A 20,237-nucleotide genomic window follows, 5' to 3' on the forward strand; every position below is an offset into this window, starting at 1 on the left:
CATATTGAAGATGTATGAAATCATGTAACAACGGAAACAATGAATTTTTGACCTAAATAATACATTATTTCAAACAATTAACAAGAATAATACAATATTTTTAAAATTTATAGAAATAAAATAAACGTAGTTGTGAGTAACATTTTAGGAAATATTCTATTAAAAAAAGTTAACGGAAAAAGTTAGGGCGGACGGAATAACGAAAAAATAAAACGCAATTGTGAGTAACGTTTTACAAGTATTTCGTTATTGGGAGTTACGACTCTCTGATTCTATTAATTACTCTCTGCTAAAGTAAAACTTGTGGGTCCAAGTGATTTTCATTTCTCTCGCTCCTTTTTTCCATGCTTCTTTTCTTACTTTTTTCTCCTATTTCTCTCTCTCTCTTTTATTTCTAACAAACTACACCAAAAATGATACACACCGAATTAAATTTGCACAAATAAAAAGTGGAGATTTAAGTTCCATAGAAGTCCCTCGCTCGTTTTCCTTTTCCTAACCACACATTAATTTTGATTTACTTCTTCAACTGGAAAAAAAAAAGATTTATTTAATACACATACTTGTATCACTAAAGTTTATTTAATTAAATTTTATTTTCATTTTTTGAAATATCTATCTCTTTGTAATTAATAATACTTTTACAATCAAAGATGATATTTAAAATTGCATTGTAATTATTTTATGATGAATAAATATCTTTGTATACTTTTTCAAAATATGAAAGGACAATAATGCACTTAGGCCACAAGGAACAAAAATTCATAAAAAGAGCAGCTCAGATCAATCAAATTTCACAACCGAATAAATGTTATATATGTTTATTTAAATTGAATGGTCTTCAATTTTATCTTTTATCTTAGAAAAATGTGTAGAAACTATAATATACATGGTAGTATAGGAGATTTCTCACCTTTGTAAGAAAAACATAAGAAAATAAGCATGGAAAAAAGGCGTGAGAGAAATGAAAATCATCTTGGACCCACAAATTATACTTTAGCAGAGAATAATTAATAGAATCAGAGAGTCATCACTCTCAGTAACGAAATACTTGTAAAATGTTACTCACAGTTACGTTTTATATTTTCGTTATTCCGTCTGTCCTAACTTTTTTCAGTTAAATTATTTTAATAAATATTACCTAAAACGTTACTCACAACTACGTTTATTCTATTTCTGTAAATTTTAAAAGTGTTGTATTATTCTTGTTAATTGTTTTAAATAATGTATTATTTTGGTCAAAAATTCCGGAAACAATACATGCAATCTATCAAAACTTGTATTTATCAAAACAATATAGTAGCTTACAATACGACACAATACAATATAATACGATACTTTATGAAACAATACCATTTCTAGATACGATTTTGAGGTAGCCGGAACCGGACCTGAGACGCAGGAGAACTAACAGCAACACCGTGCCAGCAAATGCCACCTCGACAAAATTCATGATTTTGATGATGATCTGTATGATCACGATTCATAGCATTTCTAGTTTTTAGCCATATATCCCACGTTAGACTCACAATCAACAGAACAACAACTGCAGCCGTTGAAAGAATGAGCACAAAACAACCACTAAAGTTTCGACCAGTAATTAAACCGTAAGCTTTCATTACACCAATCATTGCTAGGTACAACGTTGTTAAATTCCCTGTAACTTTGTCTGAAATTGCCATTTTTTTTTTTTTTTATCTTTCTGTCAAATGGAAAAGTTTGTGTGTGTGGACTGCTGTGGAGTGTGAATTTAGGGAAAATGAAGGTGAGCTGGTGAGGTGTGTCGGTGACAACTGGCATGTGTCAGATGAATGCTACATCTCTTGTAGCTTATCACCTAGCCTAGCTATTTTTATTTTATTTTCTTTAGTTTTGATTGATATTTTTACAGTCCAAAAATAGGTTAATTTTACTTATAGTCGCTAGATTTATGTAAAATTATATAACAACAAACCCAGTGTAATCGTGTAAGTAGGGTCTGGGGAGGATAATGTATACGGCGTATGTAGACATTACTTGTACTTTAAGAAGGTAGAAAAGTTGTTCCTGATAGACCTCAAAAAATTTATGTAAAATGATACTTTAGAATAATAAAGCCACCAAATTAGTTATTTTAAAGGCAAGTCACAAAACTAATATTTTTAATCATAAATTACAAAATTGGTTTTTGTAATCATAAAGTCACTAAATTAAATTATGTGATAGTTGCATATAAGACGCAAATCACTGAAAATTAATGTTAAGTTTTTTACGCCAGAAAAATGACATGTTATCACCCTTTGATCATGGGTTTCTTATATCTAAACACAACAGGCCCCACGAGTAGTTGAATAAATGAGAAATTATTGTCAAAGGTTGTGCAAGACCTCTTCGACCTCGCTCGGTCACCTACCTGACTCGCTTCCCGACTATAACCAAAGTTATCACAATCATATTAATTATAATTATGCGTCTTTCTTTCTGATACCCATTTTGCGGTGGAGTATAAACACTCAACGACTTACTTTTGATCCAATCTTCAGGAACATGAAATTGAACATTTTGACACTTATTTTTCATTGTGTACATGCCATATGAGAAAAATATTATCGCAAATATTTACCTATTCATAACTTATATTTTAAGCATGAACAATTAAAAAACATAAAACTTAAATAACAAAAGGGAAAAACGAGTTGTTGTAAATCAAGTACAAAAGAGAATTTCCGTCTTTCAACTTTGTTGGATAATCAAAATTACTAGGGCATTCGATTTGCCAAAGTATTATTAAGGTTGCAATCGAAATATGACACAATTACCGAAATCATCTCAACAAAATATCTTCAAACATTATATGAATGATCAAACTTGTAACCTTAGTATAATCTCACAGATCTCAGTCTGACATTCCGAAAAGCTGGCTGGAACGAGATTGAAAATCTCATGTAGGCCTTTGATTTGATTATGCGATAAATGTCTCATAAAATGCTGTAAAAGCACGACTCACACCATTGATGATCACCAAGAGTTATTCACTAATCTGGAAGAGTTTTTATCATTTCGTTTCTTTTAATTTTAGTGTTTTATTAATTATGTTTAAAATTAGATTATGAAAATATGAATTTTTGTGCACATTGGAAATATCACCTATTTTTGTTTTTGTCTTTTAATTATATATACTTATGTAGTAAAAAAAAAAAAATCCGACGAAGCAGTGTCACATGACATTCCTCTGCATAAGGTAAATTCGCTATTTTCTGTGCTACTAACACATATTTTAATGAATTATGACTTTACTATAAGAAGACTAGTTTTTTGACGGTTACAAATAGTTAATTTAATAACTACTGTTGCTAAAAAAATAATTTAAATAAAGGTTTCTTGATCATCGGTGAAATTAATCCTTCCAAAATTAGGAATATAATATTTATTATGTATCGCACCTCCAGGCAAAAGCATATTATATACGGATCGAGGACACGATAGTATGACGAAAATATGTACGGAGGAAAAAAAAATGGAAAGCCTAAAACTTACATATGGTTCAATTTGATTTATAAACCTACAGTTCGACATAGTTAAATTAATTTTACCTGACCATCGGAATGACAAAAAGAAAAATGCTATTAATGACTCGTCTCTAAAAATTTCACGAGAAATCATGTAGAAATGGTTGGTGGATAATGTCACAGTACACTAGTTCCATTACTCCATATCATGGGTCAACTTCGCATTAAGTGGCAGTTGCACCAATTAATTCATCACTTGTCCTTTAAGTTACTAAAAGTATTCAAAATGTACATTTATGGTGTGTTTTGTACGAAGGAAAAATGTTTTCTGGAATCCTTTTATTTTTATTTTATGAAAGAATAAGTTTTTTAATGTTTGATAGAGTAAATAAAAAATGTCGATGACATCAAATGCGCAAATATATCCCTCAACTTTGTAATTTAGAGCAGATATACTCTTCGTTAAAAAACTGGTGCATATACCCCTGCCGTTAGACAAATGATGCAAAATATACTCTTTTCGCTGATAGAATTATTTTTAAAGATAATTTAGCTTATTTTTTAATTAAAAAAATTAGGTGGTTTTAGCAAATAAGTCTACCCATCTTTTTAGTAGACTTATTATTTTTTATAGCCACACGGATATTTTTGTTTTCTAGTGGGGCGGGTCTGATTTGCTTAGAAAATGGGTAGACTTATTTTGTTTAACGTCAAGGAGATATTCTGTTTAAACGAACCATACAACCCACTAGAAAAATTGTCTCGTGACTTTAAAAAATAAGTCTACTAAAAAAACTCAGGTAAACTTATTTTTTAAAGCCACGTGACATTTTTTTAATTAAAAAAATAAGCTAAATGATTTTCAAAAAAAAATGTGTCAGCGAAAGAGTATATATGCGCACCATTTGTATATGTAACGACCCGTTCGGTCATTATTTAATATTCCGCGAACCCATGCCCAATCTAGGTCTAGGGTCGTAAATAACAAGCTCTATGGTGCGATTTAAGAGTTAAGAGTGGAAAAAATCAAATTCGGGAAGAATTAGGAACTGTGGGCCAGGGAAGGACGTGGACCGCTATGGCGGCTGTTAGACCGCCGCAGCGGTCTACGCGGAATAGTGACCGTGTTTTTGGTCACTTAGTTTATTTTCTCTCATTTTTCAATAAAAGAGTCCCAAAGGCTGCTCCTAGGGTTCCATATGAAAGATAAACCTTTGACTCAAGAAAAAGAAACCCTTCTAATTTCTTCCCCACCATTCCCTATGACTGTTACCTCTCAAGAATTCGGATGAAAGCTAGGAAGACGAGCAATTCATGGAGATTCAATTAGCTATTCGTCAACGAGGTAGGTTATGGTTTACTTGAGTTAGACTTTAGTTAGCGAATCGTATATACTCTTAAAGTTGACGGGAGACTGCATGATTAGGTTTTCGGACATGGAGTTGGGTTGGACATATTCTATAACGTAACTAAAACCTTGTGTAAATAGTAGCTAGGGTAACAATGAACGGTTATTAATGTGAGTACTATTATCACGGAAGGGGTATCTCGTGTTTAATTTATGCATCTCTAGGAGAGGGTGAGTTCCGTCTTACTTCCCGGTTGTATTGGATTATTCACATGGCTGTCTTTTTTGTAAATAAGAAATTGTATTGAGAGGTCCGAGTAAGTCGGACTAGCATAGTGCCCATCAAGGGCATGGTTTATGACTTGTTGACTTATTGCATCATAGCATTGCATTGCACGAGTTTTGAGGAAATACAGGTAGCCGGCAAGCTGAGTATGGGAAATTGAGTTGTCTGGTCTTTTGGCCGTTGAGCTAGATATGAGTATTCCTTATGATGTGGATCCGCGACCGAGGTTCTTTCTGGGGCGGAGGATTTATGACTCGAGTCCGAGGAGTGGATCCAGAACGAGTGGTACATGGACACCATGGGTCCGCTGCAGGTTATGACTACTGAGCAATGACATTAGATAGCATGTATGTACAGTGTGGTTGGGCCCTTACATTGCATTTTGCATTGTACTACATCTCACATTTCTATGTTATACATGCGTGTACTACTGTCGTTGATATTGCATATTCATCTTTATGTTTTCGTGAGAGTCTGGGTGGAGAGGGGATTAATATATGAAGTAAATTGAGTAGGTGAACTTCACGAACAGTTAAGAGTAGGAATTAGAGAGTATGATAAGCGTGGAGACGAGAGGCAATAGGTTGAATGAAAGAAAGAGAGCGGTTGTGATTAAGTAGAACACCTGTAATTCTTGGAGATAAAAGGAGCGAGCAGTTGAGAGAGGAAAGGTAAGTGGTGAGGGGGTAATAATCTCTAACGAGAATCTTCAGGTTCATTGACCTATTTGTTTATCTTATTGACTTTATATTGTGTTGCGTGAACTAACCTTAGTCGACCTATGATGCTTACTAGTATGTGTGGTGTACTGACACTACTCTTGCTACGCCCTTTTTGGGTGTAGATATGTTGCAGGTTTTAGTTGAAGTTTCGTGGATTTATCAGGCATTCTCCTACAACCTCGCTCATCTCACTCCAGGTAGAGGCTGTGTCATTTATCTTGTCTTCCTGTACAGTAGGAGCTCTTGTAATTGTCTAGACTAGATCCCAGGAATTTCTTTTCAGTCTTATTGTATTTTAAAACAGCGTCTGTACAGAGCTTTTACCGTAATTTTGTGATTTTTGAAAGATTTTTGTCGCAACTGTTTAAATGTTGGGTTTAGTTGGTAAGGGTTCGCCTGCTAGTGTAGTAATATGGTAGGTGCCCGCACGACCTGTGGAAAGGGTCGTGACAAAGATAACTGCAGGGCTATATTTGTACTATTTGTGTAACGTCAGGGATATATATGCATCACTTTTTTAACGAGAAGTATATCTGCTTTAAATCACAAAGTTGAGGGGTATATTTACACCATTTGTGTAATGACAAAAATATATAGGCATCACTTTTTTAACGAGAAGTATATCAACTCTAAATCGCAAAATTGACGGGTATATTTGTAGCCACTTAAATATAGAATTAACTTTACAATAGAAAAAGACAATTAATTCAAGTTGTGCTAACATGAGAATTTCTTTATGATTATTGTTAACCAACTCTAATGTTGCTTCATTCGCGACTGTGTTTCGATTCTCAAAATTCGAGTAGTCATTAGAGCAGAAAGATGACCAACATACCCTAAAAAGAGCAGTTTGAATTCCATGACAATATCTCGATGTCCAAATTCCATAATTCGAACTTCAGTATATTGATATATAATTGAAATTTCACAATTTAAATTTAAAACACTGTCATGGATGAAGTTCGAACATCAAGATATATTCTGAAGTTCAATTTGCCTTAAGAGACAAATATTGTGAGTTAGGAGTTAAGTTATTCATGTATTAAATTCTCCATAAGTAATATCGTGTTTGGTAGTATTATTTGCTAAGTACAAAATTCAACACATCTAATATAATGTTTGGTTTACAATTCCGCATAATTAATATGCATACAAGTTACGAGAGAATTTATGTATTATTTTATATAGAATAAAAGATTAAACAAAAAATAAATAAATAATTAAAAGTACATGAATAATTAATTAAATCATGCATAACTAATCACTACATAAAATAATACATAGATTTTTTAATAACTAATCCCTAGTTATCTTTATAGTAACGCACAGATAGAAAAAGTGAAATATTCAAAGTCAGACGGCCGACGAGTAAGGAAAAGGAACAACAAAAGAAGAAAAAAACGTAACCGGAAATTAGTGACCTATGTGTAATTTCACTAATGTTGTGGAACCAATCGCCTCTTCAAGAATCAACAAGCCCTAAAAACATCATTAAAACCCCTGTATTTTGATCCTCAAAACCCCAAAATCATACAAACACAAAAATCTCAATTTATTCATCAGAGCCCAAAAATGGGACTAAATTTTCTAACAACCTTAGCTAAACGCACCACAATTCAACATTCAAAACACTATTTCACTTCCAAGAATTCAATTTCAAGAATATACACAGACTCTACTAAATCTTGTACTAACAATTTCAATATAAATACAGTACCTAAAACCCCTTGTTTCTCATTTTTGTTTTCTCTTAGAAAATCATATTCATCATCTTCTTCAAAAACCCAAGTGGGATTTTTGGGATGGTATTTAGGAGCACTAGAATCTCGTCCAATTATTACTAAAAGTATTTCTTCTGCTATTATTTATGCTGCTTCTGATGTTACTTCCCAGGTATTTTTCCCATTTCATTGTATAATTTTTTATTTTAAGTATGTGTTTGGTATACATAAAATGTTGGGAGAATTATGCTCTATGTCTGCTGGGAGAAAATATTTACGCCGCGTAGCCCATAGTTTGAGTTTGTTACCTGGTTTAGCCAATATTTGTGTATAAACACCTTTTGTACAAGGTTGATATATTATGTATAATGTTTCCCCCCAGGTATAATGTTGTTTAATATTGTATATTGGGCTACGTGGCGTAATATTTTATGTTGGGCTGTATATTTTTGAAAATTTCCCAATATTTTCAGTGGAAAATGGTTTATGTTAGGATGTAATTTCTGGTTCATTTTTGTTTGTTGGATATCTAAGCAGGTAAAATATGATTATGGTACAAAGTGAAAGTTACTATATCAAGATAGTTTTTTGGTGAAATTTTGTGTTCTAAGTTGACGAAAATGTGGTAAGTGTTGATTGAAGCAAATGAGATACATTAAGGGGTCGTTTGGTTGCTAGTTAGAGTTATGCAGGTATTAGTTATGTAGGGATTAGTTATGTAGGGTTTAGTTATTCATGTATTAGTTATTCCATTTTCTACCTTGCATGAAATAATTAATAGATTTCCTCATAACTTATACATGTATTAGTTATGAAGAATTATAAATTGGTAACCAACACCGTACTTAGTGTGTTTACTTTTATAAATAGCTACTAAAATGCCACCAAACATAGTATTACTAGTTATGCTGGTTTTAATACATGAATAATTCAATTCCTAATTAGCAACCAAACGGCAAGAGATACTTATATTTTTAATGAATGACTTCCATTTTCTGTTTTTCGGGAGAATTTATTTTCAACAATTCAAAATAATAACCAAATTGGAAAATGATTTCATCAAGGAAACAGTTTCCCGAAAAGCATTTTCCGCCATACCAAACACAACATATACTGATGATTTTATTTGATTAGGTGAACGAACTGACAAGTTTGAATTTTTTGATGGAATAAAATTGATCAAACATGATTTATGAGTTATGTGGTTTGCATTTGCCAGATGATTACGATGTCACCTTCAGATTCTTTAGATATAATTAGGACTCTGCGAATGGCTGGCTTTGGACTTTTAATTTTAGGAACAGCACAACACCATTGGTTTGGCTTTGTGGCAAGGGTATTGCCAAAGAGGGATATCATTAGTACGTTGAAGAAGCTGTTGATGGGACAGCTTTTATTTGCGCCTGTTATTAATTCGATTTTCTTCTCTTTCAATGCTGCTCTACAAGGTACACATTAGGTTCTTCTCTCTTTCATTTGTTTTCTGCCTAGTCTAGTAGTAAAGTCGATAATTGGTTTCTCAATTATGCTTTTTGTCACAAATTACACTAAAAGGCACATGCCTTTACATCCCGAGTATGACTATGCATCTTAAATTTGGAAAGTTGGTGACTTCCGTAGCACTTTTAGTAGATAACACGAGGGAAAATAATAGAGGCAAAATAAGGTAATATGTAAAATACATCTTTAGTAGTAAAATACTCCCCCAATTTCATAGGGCAGCACTTCGTGCACGACATAAGCCTTTTTTACTCTTTATTTTATTTGGTTGTTAATCCTGGTCTTTGGTTCAAGCAATTACGAATGACGTTTAACTCCTCTCACTTCATGCATTATGGTATATATAGTGGTTCTTGTGACAGAGAATGTAGGCCTAGTTGAAATCTGATGTTGATGTTGACAACAACTTTTAAATGACTCTAATTTTATCATTTACCTTGCTATATACATGTATAAACAAAAGCTAGAATATAGGTAAGTACATAATCTAAAGAGCATCTTTTTTGATAAGTACAAGGAAGAAATACTCTATAAGTTATGGCGGTTGAGTAGGAAAATCGTTCATTCTGTATTTTGTGGTTGTCGGTCTTGATTCATGGAGTGTTGATTGAAATGTTAACAATCAATCAAATAGGTTGGTTGACAGACAGAAGCTATCCCAATCAGTCTAAAAGTCTATTGGAAAATCAAATGGAAAATCAAAGGACCTTTGACTGGAGTATATCTATTACTTGCCGTTGAGTTACTAATACTAAAGCATTGACTGGATATTCAGTTATTGTCCATTCAATATGAGTTTGTGCCGAGGGTCTATCGGAAACAGCCTCTCTACCTCCCAAGGCAGGGGTAAGGTACGCGTACACTCTAACCTCCCCAGACCCCACTTTGTGAGATTCCACTGGGTATGTTGTTGTCCATTCAATATGAGTCAACACGAATTTTCTGTAATCAGATTTGATCTCTCGAGAAACTTAAGAAGATACCTTATTACGGCCTAAAACTAGATTGGCAGAGTTGGGCTGTTAGAATTCTAGTTGTGATTTCTTTTCTGCTATTGTTGGCATGTCTTTCTACCAGACCTCAGAAACATGGTTTTTTACGAGTTGCTGCCTATAGAATACTTGAAACGGTCTTCTTAACTACTACATGCAATGTTTTTCTATCAAGATGTTAAAATTGGTTGTGGACTGGTTAAATGATATAGTTGAATATTTACCTCATTCAATGGCTGAGGTTCTGAATATTACTTTAAGGGATATTTTCCTCTAGGTTTTTCTCTGCCAATATTGCCAGTATAATTGTCAATACAATTGAAGAGTTTCATGACTATGCAATCATTATCCAGGGAGCCTTTTTTATTTCCTCGTAGAGTTAGAAGTTCTCTATGAGATATCTGCTTGTGTGGTCTAAGATTATTTGTCAGCTTCGCTAGGTCTGATGATTGCCTTTGCCTTTTGATTCTTTGACTCTTATTGTCACATTCAGGTGAGAATGGGGAGGAAATCGTTGCAAGGTTGAAGCGTGACCTGCTCCCAACGATGATGAATGGCCTAATGTACTGGCCGCTGTGTGATTTCTTGACATATAAAGTAATCCCTGTCCATTTGCAGGTGCTGTGTAACACTTGTCTTTTTTTCTAACAACTAGTGCATTATGTTAATGAGATGATCCACAACTTCTGAGTCTGACTACGAGCCCTTACCGGAAGCATCTGTTGCTCTAATTTTCATCAATCTCAAATTTATTTAAATTGCTCAATTTGACTCCTCCAATTATTATTTTGAACCTCTGGTATTTTAAACACTCGTGAGGTTAATGTTTTTGGTAATGCTCTTTTGCAGCCATTGGCCAATAGTGCATTTGCATATGCCTGGACAATATATTTGACGTATGTGGCAAGTTCACAGAAAGCTGTTGCTTTTTAGTTTGTATGCCCTGCTCTGGAAGCCTCCAAACCGCGCAAGGATAGGATTGGGATAAAATTATCGTTGATAGTCCTGCATATTTAGGAGATCAACAATGATCACAAGATGGTGTAGAATAGGTCAAGGATCTTGATTCAAGGGTCACAATTTGATTCATTCTTCCATTGATTTTCCTTATTTTAAATTTGCTCTGTATCAATGAATTAAAGGCATTAAGAATATGTTGTACTTTTCATAGTGCTCGCATTACACGGTAATATTATTTGACATAACTATTTCAATTTCTGCTATGGACTCAGCAGTTTGTAGGACTGTTAATATCTAAGTATTTATTTTCTGTGGTCTATTAGCCATGCTAACTTACAGAGTTGTCTATTTGTTTTCTAATTTCACTTGTCAGGAGAAGCCACTGACCAGAAGGCTAGCAATAAATTATGTTGCCATGAATTTAACTAAAGGTATACCTCACTTTGCCACTTGAAGGTAAGCCCGTTAACCGGTTGAAACCGGACCGGACCGGCAACCGGTTAGAAAACCGGCCGGTTTCCCGTCAAAAAACTGGAACCGGCCACCGGTTACTGGTTAACCGGTTCCAAAATTGGAAATCGGAACCGGCTAGTTTTAAACGTTAAAATAATCCCTTTTTTTTTGTTTTTTTTGTATAGTATATGTATATTATAGTATTTCTTAGTATATTGTAGGTATATTTATATATGTTATATAAGTTTATAACTAAAGTTTATATATTTACTAACTAACAACATATATGTATATATATTAAGTTATATGCTTAAGTTATAACTTTTTATTTATAACTTAAGTATATTTATACTAGATATACTTGAAATATACTAAGAATATACTTAGAATATAAATATACTTAAGTTATAAAATAGAAATTTATAAACTTAGAACAAACTTAACTTATATGCTTAGCTACTTATATATATATGTGTGTGTGTGTGTGTGTCTGAGTTATATGTATTATAACATGTATTATAACTTAAGTTATTTTCCAATTATATAACTTTCTATTTTTTTAACTTAAAGTGTATATATATATTAGATATACCTAAAATATACTTATAATATAAATATACTTAAGTTATAAAATAGAAATTTATAAACTTAGAAAAAAACTCAACTTATATGCTTAGCTACTTATAATATATATATGTGTATATAAGTTATATGTATTATAACTTAAGTTATTTTCCAAGTATATAACTTTCTATTTTTTAAGTTAAGTAGATGTATATTATAAGTATATTTTTAGTATATTTTAGGTATATTCCTAACTTAATATAAGTAAAAATATGAACACAAGTAAATAGAAGAAAGCTCAATGAGCCATATATTTTATTCATTCATGGATAACATTTATTTGCAAGTTGTAGTTTTTTTTAACTTGCAAATAATACATGAGTTGCAAAAAAGTAGTACAAGAATAAAATAAAAAAGTGTCAATCATTTGGGTAATATACACAATATTATATTCGGTTATTGAGATATCTTCAAAGTCTTCCATTTGGTCTATTTCACTTGCTATCAAATCTTCAATCTCTTCTTTTTTGCCTTCCACCGCTTCTGAGTTTTAGTTGCATCGCTCCGATCTAATCCAATCGCGAATGCAAACTAGTACTTGCAAGCTAAATTCGGATAATGAGTGTTTACGGTCTCCAATTTGTTGTCTTCCTTGGCTAAATGCACTTTTTGAAGCCACGGTTGATATTTGAACTGTAAGGATATCTCAAGTCATTCTTGAAAGTACCGGATGACTCGTCTTGTATTTCTTCCACCATGCTAAGACGTCCAAATCATCTAGTTGGTTGATATCCACATTTGGCTGCATCAAATAAAAGTGATATTCATCAAAGTTTGCATTATGAGTAGGAGTTGGATGTGAATGTAAAACTTTTAAATTTGACAAACCCGACAAGCCCTTTTTGCTACTTTGAGAAGTAGTAGGGCGTGGAGCAACGGGTGTAGCACTTTCTTCCAAAGTAGAATAATGACGAAATTTTTTTCTAAACTCGGCATCAATCGCGAGCTCGGCGTCATGTAAAGATGGTTCAATTCCCTCGTCAATTTCTAAATAGTTATAAATTTGACCAACCAATGCTCTAGTATAAGACATTTTAAAACAAGGATTTAAAAGAGAACCCAATATAAATAAAGTTGGGATGGAAAAAAAAATACTTCTTAAAGTTTGCTGTCATATTAAAAATAGCCGCTTGATAATCGGATTTATCTCTATACTCATATAAAACTCTAGCTATTTCCGCTAAGTAGGCTAAAATTTCGATTACCGTGGGATAAAATTGTCTAGAAAAAGCAAGAGTTGCATTATAAATTTTTTGCAAAAGTTCAATACAATCCTTAAAATCTTCCCAATCGGTAATATTTAACCAATCATCACTATCCGTATTAAAATGGTTGTGAACTTGTTGTATGGGAATCCTATAATCATATGCTTGTTGTAACATAACGCAAGTGTAGTTCCACCTAGTGTCAACTTCTGCTTAAATTTTCCTAGGTCTAAGGCCATTTTGCACACAAGAATTCTTAAAATCTCTCATTTTTTACTTATTAGCATTATAAAAAAGAAAAGCAACCGCATTTCTAACTTTTTGAATAGAATCTTCAAAATAGTCAAGACCATCTCTAACAATCAAGTTTAAAATGTGACAACTACATCTCACATGAAAAATATTTTTTAGCGGAGGATTTAATTCCCTTTATAAAAGACCAACCCAATGACATGTAACAGCAAAAAAATCTAACTTGTTAAGATTAAAACCCAAATCGGCGGTAAGAGAAACACAACAATTTAAAGAATTAAATACATGGCGCAAATAAAATCTATATTTTTTATATAAATCTATAATATCCGTTTTACAAGTACTTCTAGGAATATCCTCAAACAACGGATCGTAACAACGTTGAATATAAGTAACAAACCACAAACCAGAGGAAAGGAAAATGGTAGAGCATCAAAAGCAACCATTTTAGCTATTTCTATACGATCTTTTTTCTTGTCATAGCTAAAATTTCTACCGATTCGTGAGTCTATTGTTTGTTGAATACCCCCCACATTTGAACTCGTTTTCTCTCCCCAAACATCCCTATGTTTAGATGTCATATGACCCATTAGTGAACCCGTTCCACCATCCTTACTAGTTTCTTGCCTAAAAACAAATTCTTGTTTACATATACCGCATGTAGCTGTTTGTCTTTCCTTATCTTTAGTCATAAATTTTCAAATTCTAGCGGTTGGCCTACAAGTTCTTGGCGGTTTGTCTTGTGTATGTGATTGTGCAGGACCTGTATCTCCTATGGGATTTTTAGGGGCTTGTGTTTCATAATCATCATCATCAATTTCATTAAAAGTGCCAGTATAGTGTTGCATTATATCATGATCTAAAAGTGGACTTTTTCCACCAATATCAATACCTAAATTAGGTGTTTCGTTCACAAATGTTTCCTCATTAAGCCCACCCCTAACAATACCACTACTACTGGCACCACGTCTCAATCTCTTCGACATTATTAAATAGAATTAATTTAAATCACACTGAAATAAATCACAAGAAAATAAATTGCAACAAATTAAATTGCATAAATTAAATAGCGAAAAATAAAGATAGAGTAGGAACGAAGGTATCAAATTGCCCGACTAATTTCCACCAAAGGGCAGGCTACTAGAATTGCAAATCCACCAAAGCTTTGGAGCTACTTCGGATTGTTGCAAAATCACCAACTCCACCAACAATTTTTTTTTTATTATTGCAAAATTAATAATTGAAACTAGAATAAAACTTTATAATATTTAATTGAAAGAAATTTAAAGTAACTAATTGTTGCAAAGTAGCTATAATTGAGAGAAAGAGAAGAGTGAATTGGTGTGGATTAAAATTGAAAATGGAGAGGGGTTTATATAGGGGTGGGGGATGGGTTAAAGTGTATAAAAAATAAGTTTGGGGGGTTGGGAGGCCAAAATGGCCGTTTGGAGCCGTTGGCGACGGCCATTTTTGCAAAATGGACCGTTGCCCAATGGTCCAGTCCACAGTTGCCTTTTTAATTTTTTTTCTGACCTGTTAACCAGTTTTAACCGGCCGGTTCCGATTAACCAGTCCCAAATTTTGAAAACCCGACCGGTAGAAAAACCCCGGCCGCCATTTACCGATTCCGATTTAAGCGGTCCGGTTACCGGTTTTAACCGGTCCAACCGGACCCGTTAACAGGCTTACTTGAAGGTAGTACTTGTCTCATATACTACATCATCCACTTTTGCCCTTGTCATTCCCTACATTGAGTTTTAGTTTTCTAACAACTCTCCACAATCCCAAACAACTCGAAGTCAGTTATATAAATTTTCAGTATCTATCTCGATCTTACATAAATGTACCCTTCGGTCATCTAGTTTACCAAACATAAACATGGCCGAAGTATACATTGCCTACACATGTAGGTGGATAGAGCACTTTTTAATGAGTTAACTGAATCTATCATTCTCGACATGAAGCATGAATATTTGTGAAAAATTTACTATTAGAACTTGAAAGAAATACTAGGGACCCGTTTGGCTATGAGAATTATTCACTTTTTTTCGATTTTTTTTTTTCACTTTTTTCAAATATTGGTGTTTGACCATAAAAATTTCAAATACAACTTTGGAATTTGAAAAGCAACCAAAACCTTGTTTTTCATTTTTTCACTTTATCCATTTGCTGTTTTGGACTGTTACTTTTGTTTTTCTGTTTTCAATTTTACCCTAAAAGTTTTTATTTTTATAAAAAGGACCCTCAAAGTGTTTATTTTTACAACTATTTTTATAAAAGTTTTTCAAAGTGTTTATTTTTATAGCTACTTGGTTTAGTTCTTGTTGGGTCTTGTATGCAGTACAAGTGCAAGGCGGGGTCGATGACAGTGTTTATGCACCAGTTATGTTTATTAATTGCTTGGGTGGTTTTGCTAGTTGTTAGAAATTGGAGGTATAAATCATATTTCATGTCTTTTAGAAAAAATCATTTAAAAAACCAAATATTATTTACAAAAACTATGACCAAACACAACTTCAACTCCAACTCCAGCTTCAAAAATTACAAAAAAATTGTATATTCTTTTGGTTTCTATGGCCAAACGCCTACTAAAAATTTGTTTTTTTTTTTTTTTCTCTTTATCCCAAATGTTACAACTTAGAAAAGCCAAAAAAGGCTCTCTTTAGTTGTGATTTGAAAAAGACCAATGTTCAAGACTGAATAAGCTCATTTCCCCCCATGTTAAGCATTCAATTCGCTTCATTCCCCACTGTTTCTGCATACTCTAAAAAACAGAAGTGCAATAACTCTCTCATTTACTTCTCCCTTTACACATTGCATTGTACTACTTCACCTTCTTCATGACTCATCCTCACAAAATCATTAAAATACTTCTCTTTAATATATACTCTAACATGGGCTAAAATGAGTTCTTGCGGTTCTTGAACAAATATTTCAAATGGGTTGAGTTTTATTTCTTTTCTTGAAAGGGAGTGAACAAAACTTAATTTTTTTTTTTTTTGTCATTTGTATTTGTTGTTGCACTATGAAGGCTTTTGAGTTCACTGTTCTGTTCTTGGTGATGGGGATTACAGCCTTTGTGAGCTTTAGTTGCTTCAGCACTGGAGGTAAGAAGTTCTTTGTCATATTTGTACTCAAGTTTTTATTCTTAAGTGACATTTACTTTTATCATATTTGAACTCAAGTTTTTATTGTATGCTTTTCTGAATACCTGATGTGGCACTATATCAAGTTTGTTGAAGATATTTCACAATCTTGATCCGTAAACTAGCTCACAGGAGGAGCCATAATTTTTAGTATACGGGTCATGGTCTCATGGACCACAATCCTTTTCGTTTACTGAATAAATTATTTATACATATTAAATGATTTTTTTAAACACAGATACAAGTTTGAGCAACACTGTTTATACATGATTAAAATTATTTTTTATATATAGTAGACGTTAAATCCATTTGACTTTTTTGTATGTTTACTTTTTTATATTTTGAACCCTCTTGCACAAAAAAAATGAACATATTTAAGCGAGGAACACAGGTTGAATGATCTACTGATCTTTCTTTCTTAGTTTTCCATTATATAGGCAATATCATTACATCAAGTGAGCATAATGAAAAAAATATTATCTCCCTGTAGACTCCTCTCTTCCCCATCCTCCTCCTCTTCCTCTATCTAGAACTTCACAAAGATGATTAGTACTTTGATGGTATTTGGTCCTCTGCAGGCACTTAAAAGTCTAAGGATTTTGCTAAATGACCTGGTTGGAAAATATACGGCTAGAAGTAACTTCTATAGTGTGGCATTTATTAAGTTCTATGTATATTTCATATCGTAATGTGTATTACGAATTTTACTGTTTGAGAAGGTAAAGAAGGTATAGGAGTGCTGAAGTGGTTAATCTCCACAAGGAATGTAGTCAGAATGGCTGTGGCCAGAATGAGGACAATTAAGACATTTCACATGGGCATCGGGGGCATTATGGACACTTATCACTTTTTTTTGTTCCCATTATGAACTAAAGTTAACGTTTAGTTTGCTTCTCTCATCAGTATAATTATGAGTTGTTTTTTTAATGCATGAAAAAAAAAAGTAAGTACATTATGTTATCATTGTCAAAAAAAAAAAAAAGTAAGTACATCTAAGCATGGGAAAATTGGTGTAATTACTTGTGCTTGCACCCTTTGAAAATTCTAAGTATGATATATACACCTCCATACTATTTTCCTCTACCATATAGCGTATAAATACACATCTTATCCTATAAAAATTTACGCCATTACGGGCAGAGCCGATACAACATCTTCTTCTTCTCTCACTGTCCAAATACACCTTCCATTCGTAATTTTCTTTGCCTTATTTCTATAGAAAATGCCGAAATCTAAGAAGGTGTATGGTGGTCGAAGACCCGATATATACCGGACATGGGGCGAGTGTTCATATATGACTAATTGGGTGAGGGGAAGCTACTTTGAGTTGTACGAATCTTATGAGCAAGTGTTGAAGCTTACAACGACTTCCAAAACCATTGTAGAAGTGTAGCGCAGGCGGCGACATTTGAGAAGTATGGATTATGCTTGGAATAACTCAAACAGAACACGATAGAGGAAAACAGTATGGGAGGCGTATATTCAGCGGTGTATAGATTATGCTTGGAATTTTCAAAGCATGTAAGCACAAGTAATTATGCCATTTGTCTATGCTTAGCTGTGCTTCTTTATTCCTTTTTCCATGCATTAAAAAGACAACTCATAATTACACTGATGAGAGAAGAAGCAAACTAAACTTTAGTTGTTAACGTGAAGGATATAAAGGGAACAAAAAAAGTGGTAAATGCCCCCAACCCCCATGTGAAATGTCTTAATTGTCCTCATTCTGGCCAATTTGATTTGGAATGCATTAGTTTGATTCTAATCTTCCCATTATAGCTGCATTTTACGAAAAAGACAAGATAGATGAACATTTTTCATTTCAGGGTGTAGGTGGCCTGTATATCACAAGTACAAAACAAACGATTTACAACATAGTAAGTTCGAAACCTAATTCCTACCTATGAGACAATCTCATGTTTTGTGTACTGCGTTGTGTAGTGCTTTGCTTGCCTTTTTGGGATCATGATGTGGATGGGAGGGGACCAGTTATCAAATTGCGAATGCCTCGCCGTGTTCTGTTTGAGTTAATCCAAATCCATTTAATATATCTTCTAACATAGAAGAGCCTCTACAGATGTAAGTGTTAGTAGAGTTGATAATGCATTGAGGAAAAACCCGTAAGAACTAACCAACTCTTTACAATTTGTTGGTATTCTGATACGATCTACAGTGTTAAGTTGTACAACAATGAATCTTCCTAGATGAATATATGATTTACAGCACAAAGATTACGAGTTGTTCTGATTTGTTTAAAGTTATGATATGAGATATTTAATGCTCAAAATATACAGTTGAGCAGTAAACTAACCGTTAGAAGAGAAGCCTGCCTATTTAACTCTTTTTATGTTTCATGTTTGTATATGATGATGCATCTTACTGTTTTTGAGCTACTTAAGTTATTGATCAAAGTTGTTTCTTGGATGGTTTTCAAACGTCTGCCGAGGATCATGAAGTCAATGTCAGTACCTGTTGTGCTCAGCTTCTCTTTTTGATTAATTCATTTCAGTTTGTTAATATGCACTGTGCTGCTGTTAGAGGAACCATAGGAGAGATATACCTACCTCTGCTTGCCAGATACTGAGGCTAAAACTACAGAATTGAGCAGATAGTTGTATTTACGTATTCTTATAAATGAACTGCAGGAATGTCCCTCAAATGGCAAAATAACGATATGACGATGACCATAAAGAGCAGAAAGCTGCAGGTACTTTATGGACGGTTACTTGTGGTTATCTTTTAGGTGATTTGAGGGTGTAGAAATTCTTTACATTGACAGTGTATAGAAGTTAACCTGTGTATGGATTACTAAGAGCCTCTTTTTCTCCACTATTTCCCATCCTCAGGACAATGGCTACGGTCCAAGCACCAATGGGGGCGATTCAAGCAACTTAGGTCTGGAAGATTATCGTCCCATAGATCCAGTTCCTAGCTCGAAAGCTTCTATAAGACCAGGGCCTATCGAGCATGGTACTCCTCTTATGCCTTATATTCCCAAGCCTTCGCCTCCTCCTATTAGCACCAACGATGAGCTCCCATAAGCTCATCTTTAGTCCACTTCCACTGCTTTTCTAAAAGTTGCGCAAAATGTAGTTTTTTTTTTTTTCCTAATAGTTGAACGGATGTAGTAACTTCAGAAAAGCCATGTCTCGACTAATTTTGTGTTTTTCCTGTAAAAATTTTGTCGAAACACTGTGTATTACCATGGCATGTAATTATAGTACGCCTCTAGGCGATACTTGCACAAGTAATCAGTTATTTATGTAGTTGAATTACATCACTGATAATTCTTCGCTAGATGTTGCAAGAACAGGAGTAATTGTTAAACCACTCCTTGCCCCTATTTAATCGCACAGTTATATGTAATTGAAGGAGCTGCCTATTACAGTATATTTTGGCACATAAAACATTGCATTTTCTTTTGTATATCTTTTTATTTTTCGCTTTTCTTAAACTTAAGTAGAGTTTTCTGTTAGATTTTCTTGATCAGTAATTGCTAGCCTTGACAATGGTAAGATTTGTTGTCGTGTGGTCAGGGGG

General features: G+C 33.5%; 3 protein-coding genes across 3 annotated transcripts; 2 read left to right on the forward strand and 1 right to left on the reverse strand.

The window, feature by feature from the left end:
- Positions 1-1,245: 1,245 nt before the first annotated feature.
- Positions 1,246-1,806, reverse strand: LOC132040137 (uncharacterized). Its single transcript, XM_059430750.1, has one exon. It carries the CDS (start codon positions 1,680-1,682, stop codon positions 1,359-1,361), a length of 324 nt encoding a protein of 107 aa, XP_059286733.1. The 5' UTR covers positions 1,683-1,806; the 3' UTR covers positions 1,246-1,358.
- Positions 1,807-7,225: 5,419 nt separating this feature from the next.
- Positions 7,226-11,275, forward strand: LOC132040062 (uncharacterized). Its single transcript, XM_059430674.1, has 4 exons — positions 7,226-7,737; positions 8,785-9,013; positions 10,551-10,675; positions 10,907-11,275. Exons 1-4 carry the CDS (start codon positions 7,417-7,419, stop codon positions 10,988-10,990), a joined length of 759 nt encoding a protein of 252 aa, XP_059286657.1. The 5' UTR covers positions 7,226-7,416; the 3' UTR covers positions 10,991-11,275.
- Positions 11,276-16,532: 5,257 nt separating this feature from the next.
- LOC132040368 (uncharacterized) lies at positions 16,533-19,984 on the forward strand. Its single transcript, XM_059430999.1, has 3 exons — positions 16,533-16,658; positions 19,343-19,404; positions 19,544-19,984. The coding sequence occupies exons 1-3, from the start codon at positions 16,577-16,579 to the stop codon at positions 19,736-19,738; spliced, it is 339 nt and encodes a 112-aa protein (XP_059286982.1). The 5' UTR covers positions 16,533-16,576; the 3' UTR covers positions 19,739-19,984.
- The last annotated feature ends 253 nt before the right edge of the window (positions 19,985-20,237 follow it).

The sequence above is a fragment of the Lycium ferocissimum genome, chromosome 12, assembly GCF_029784015.1.
Source record: "Lycium ferocissimum isolate CSIRO_LF1 chromosome 12, AGI_CSIRO_Lferr_CH_V1, whole genome shotgun sequence".
Classification (NCBI taxonomy): Eukaryota; Viridiplantae; Streptophyta; class Magnoliopsida; order Solanales; family Solanaceae; genus Lycium; species Lycium ferocissimum.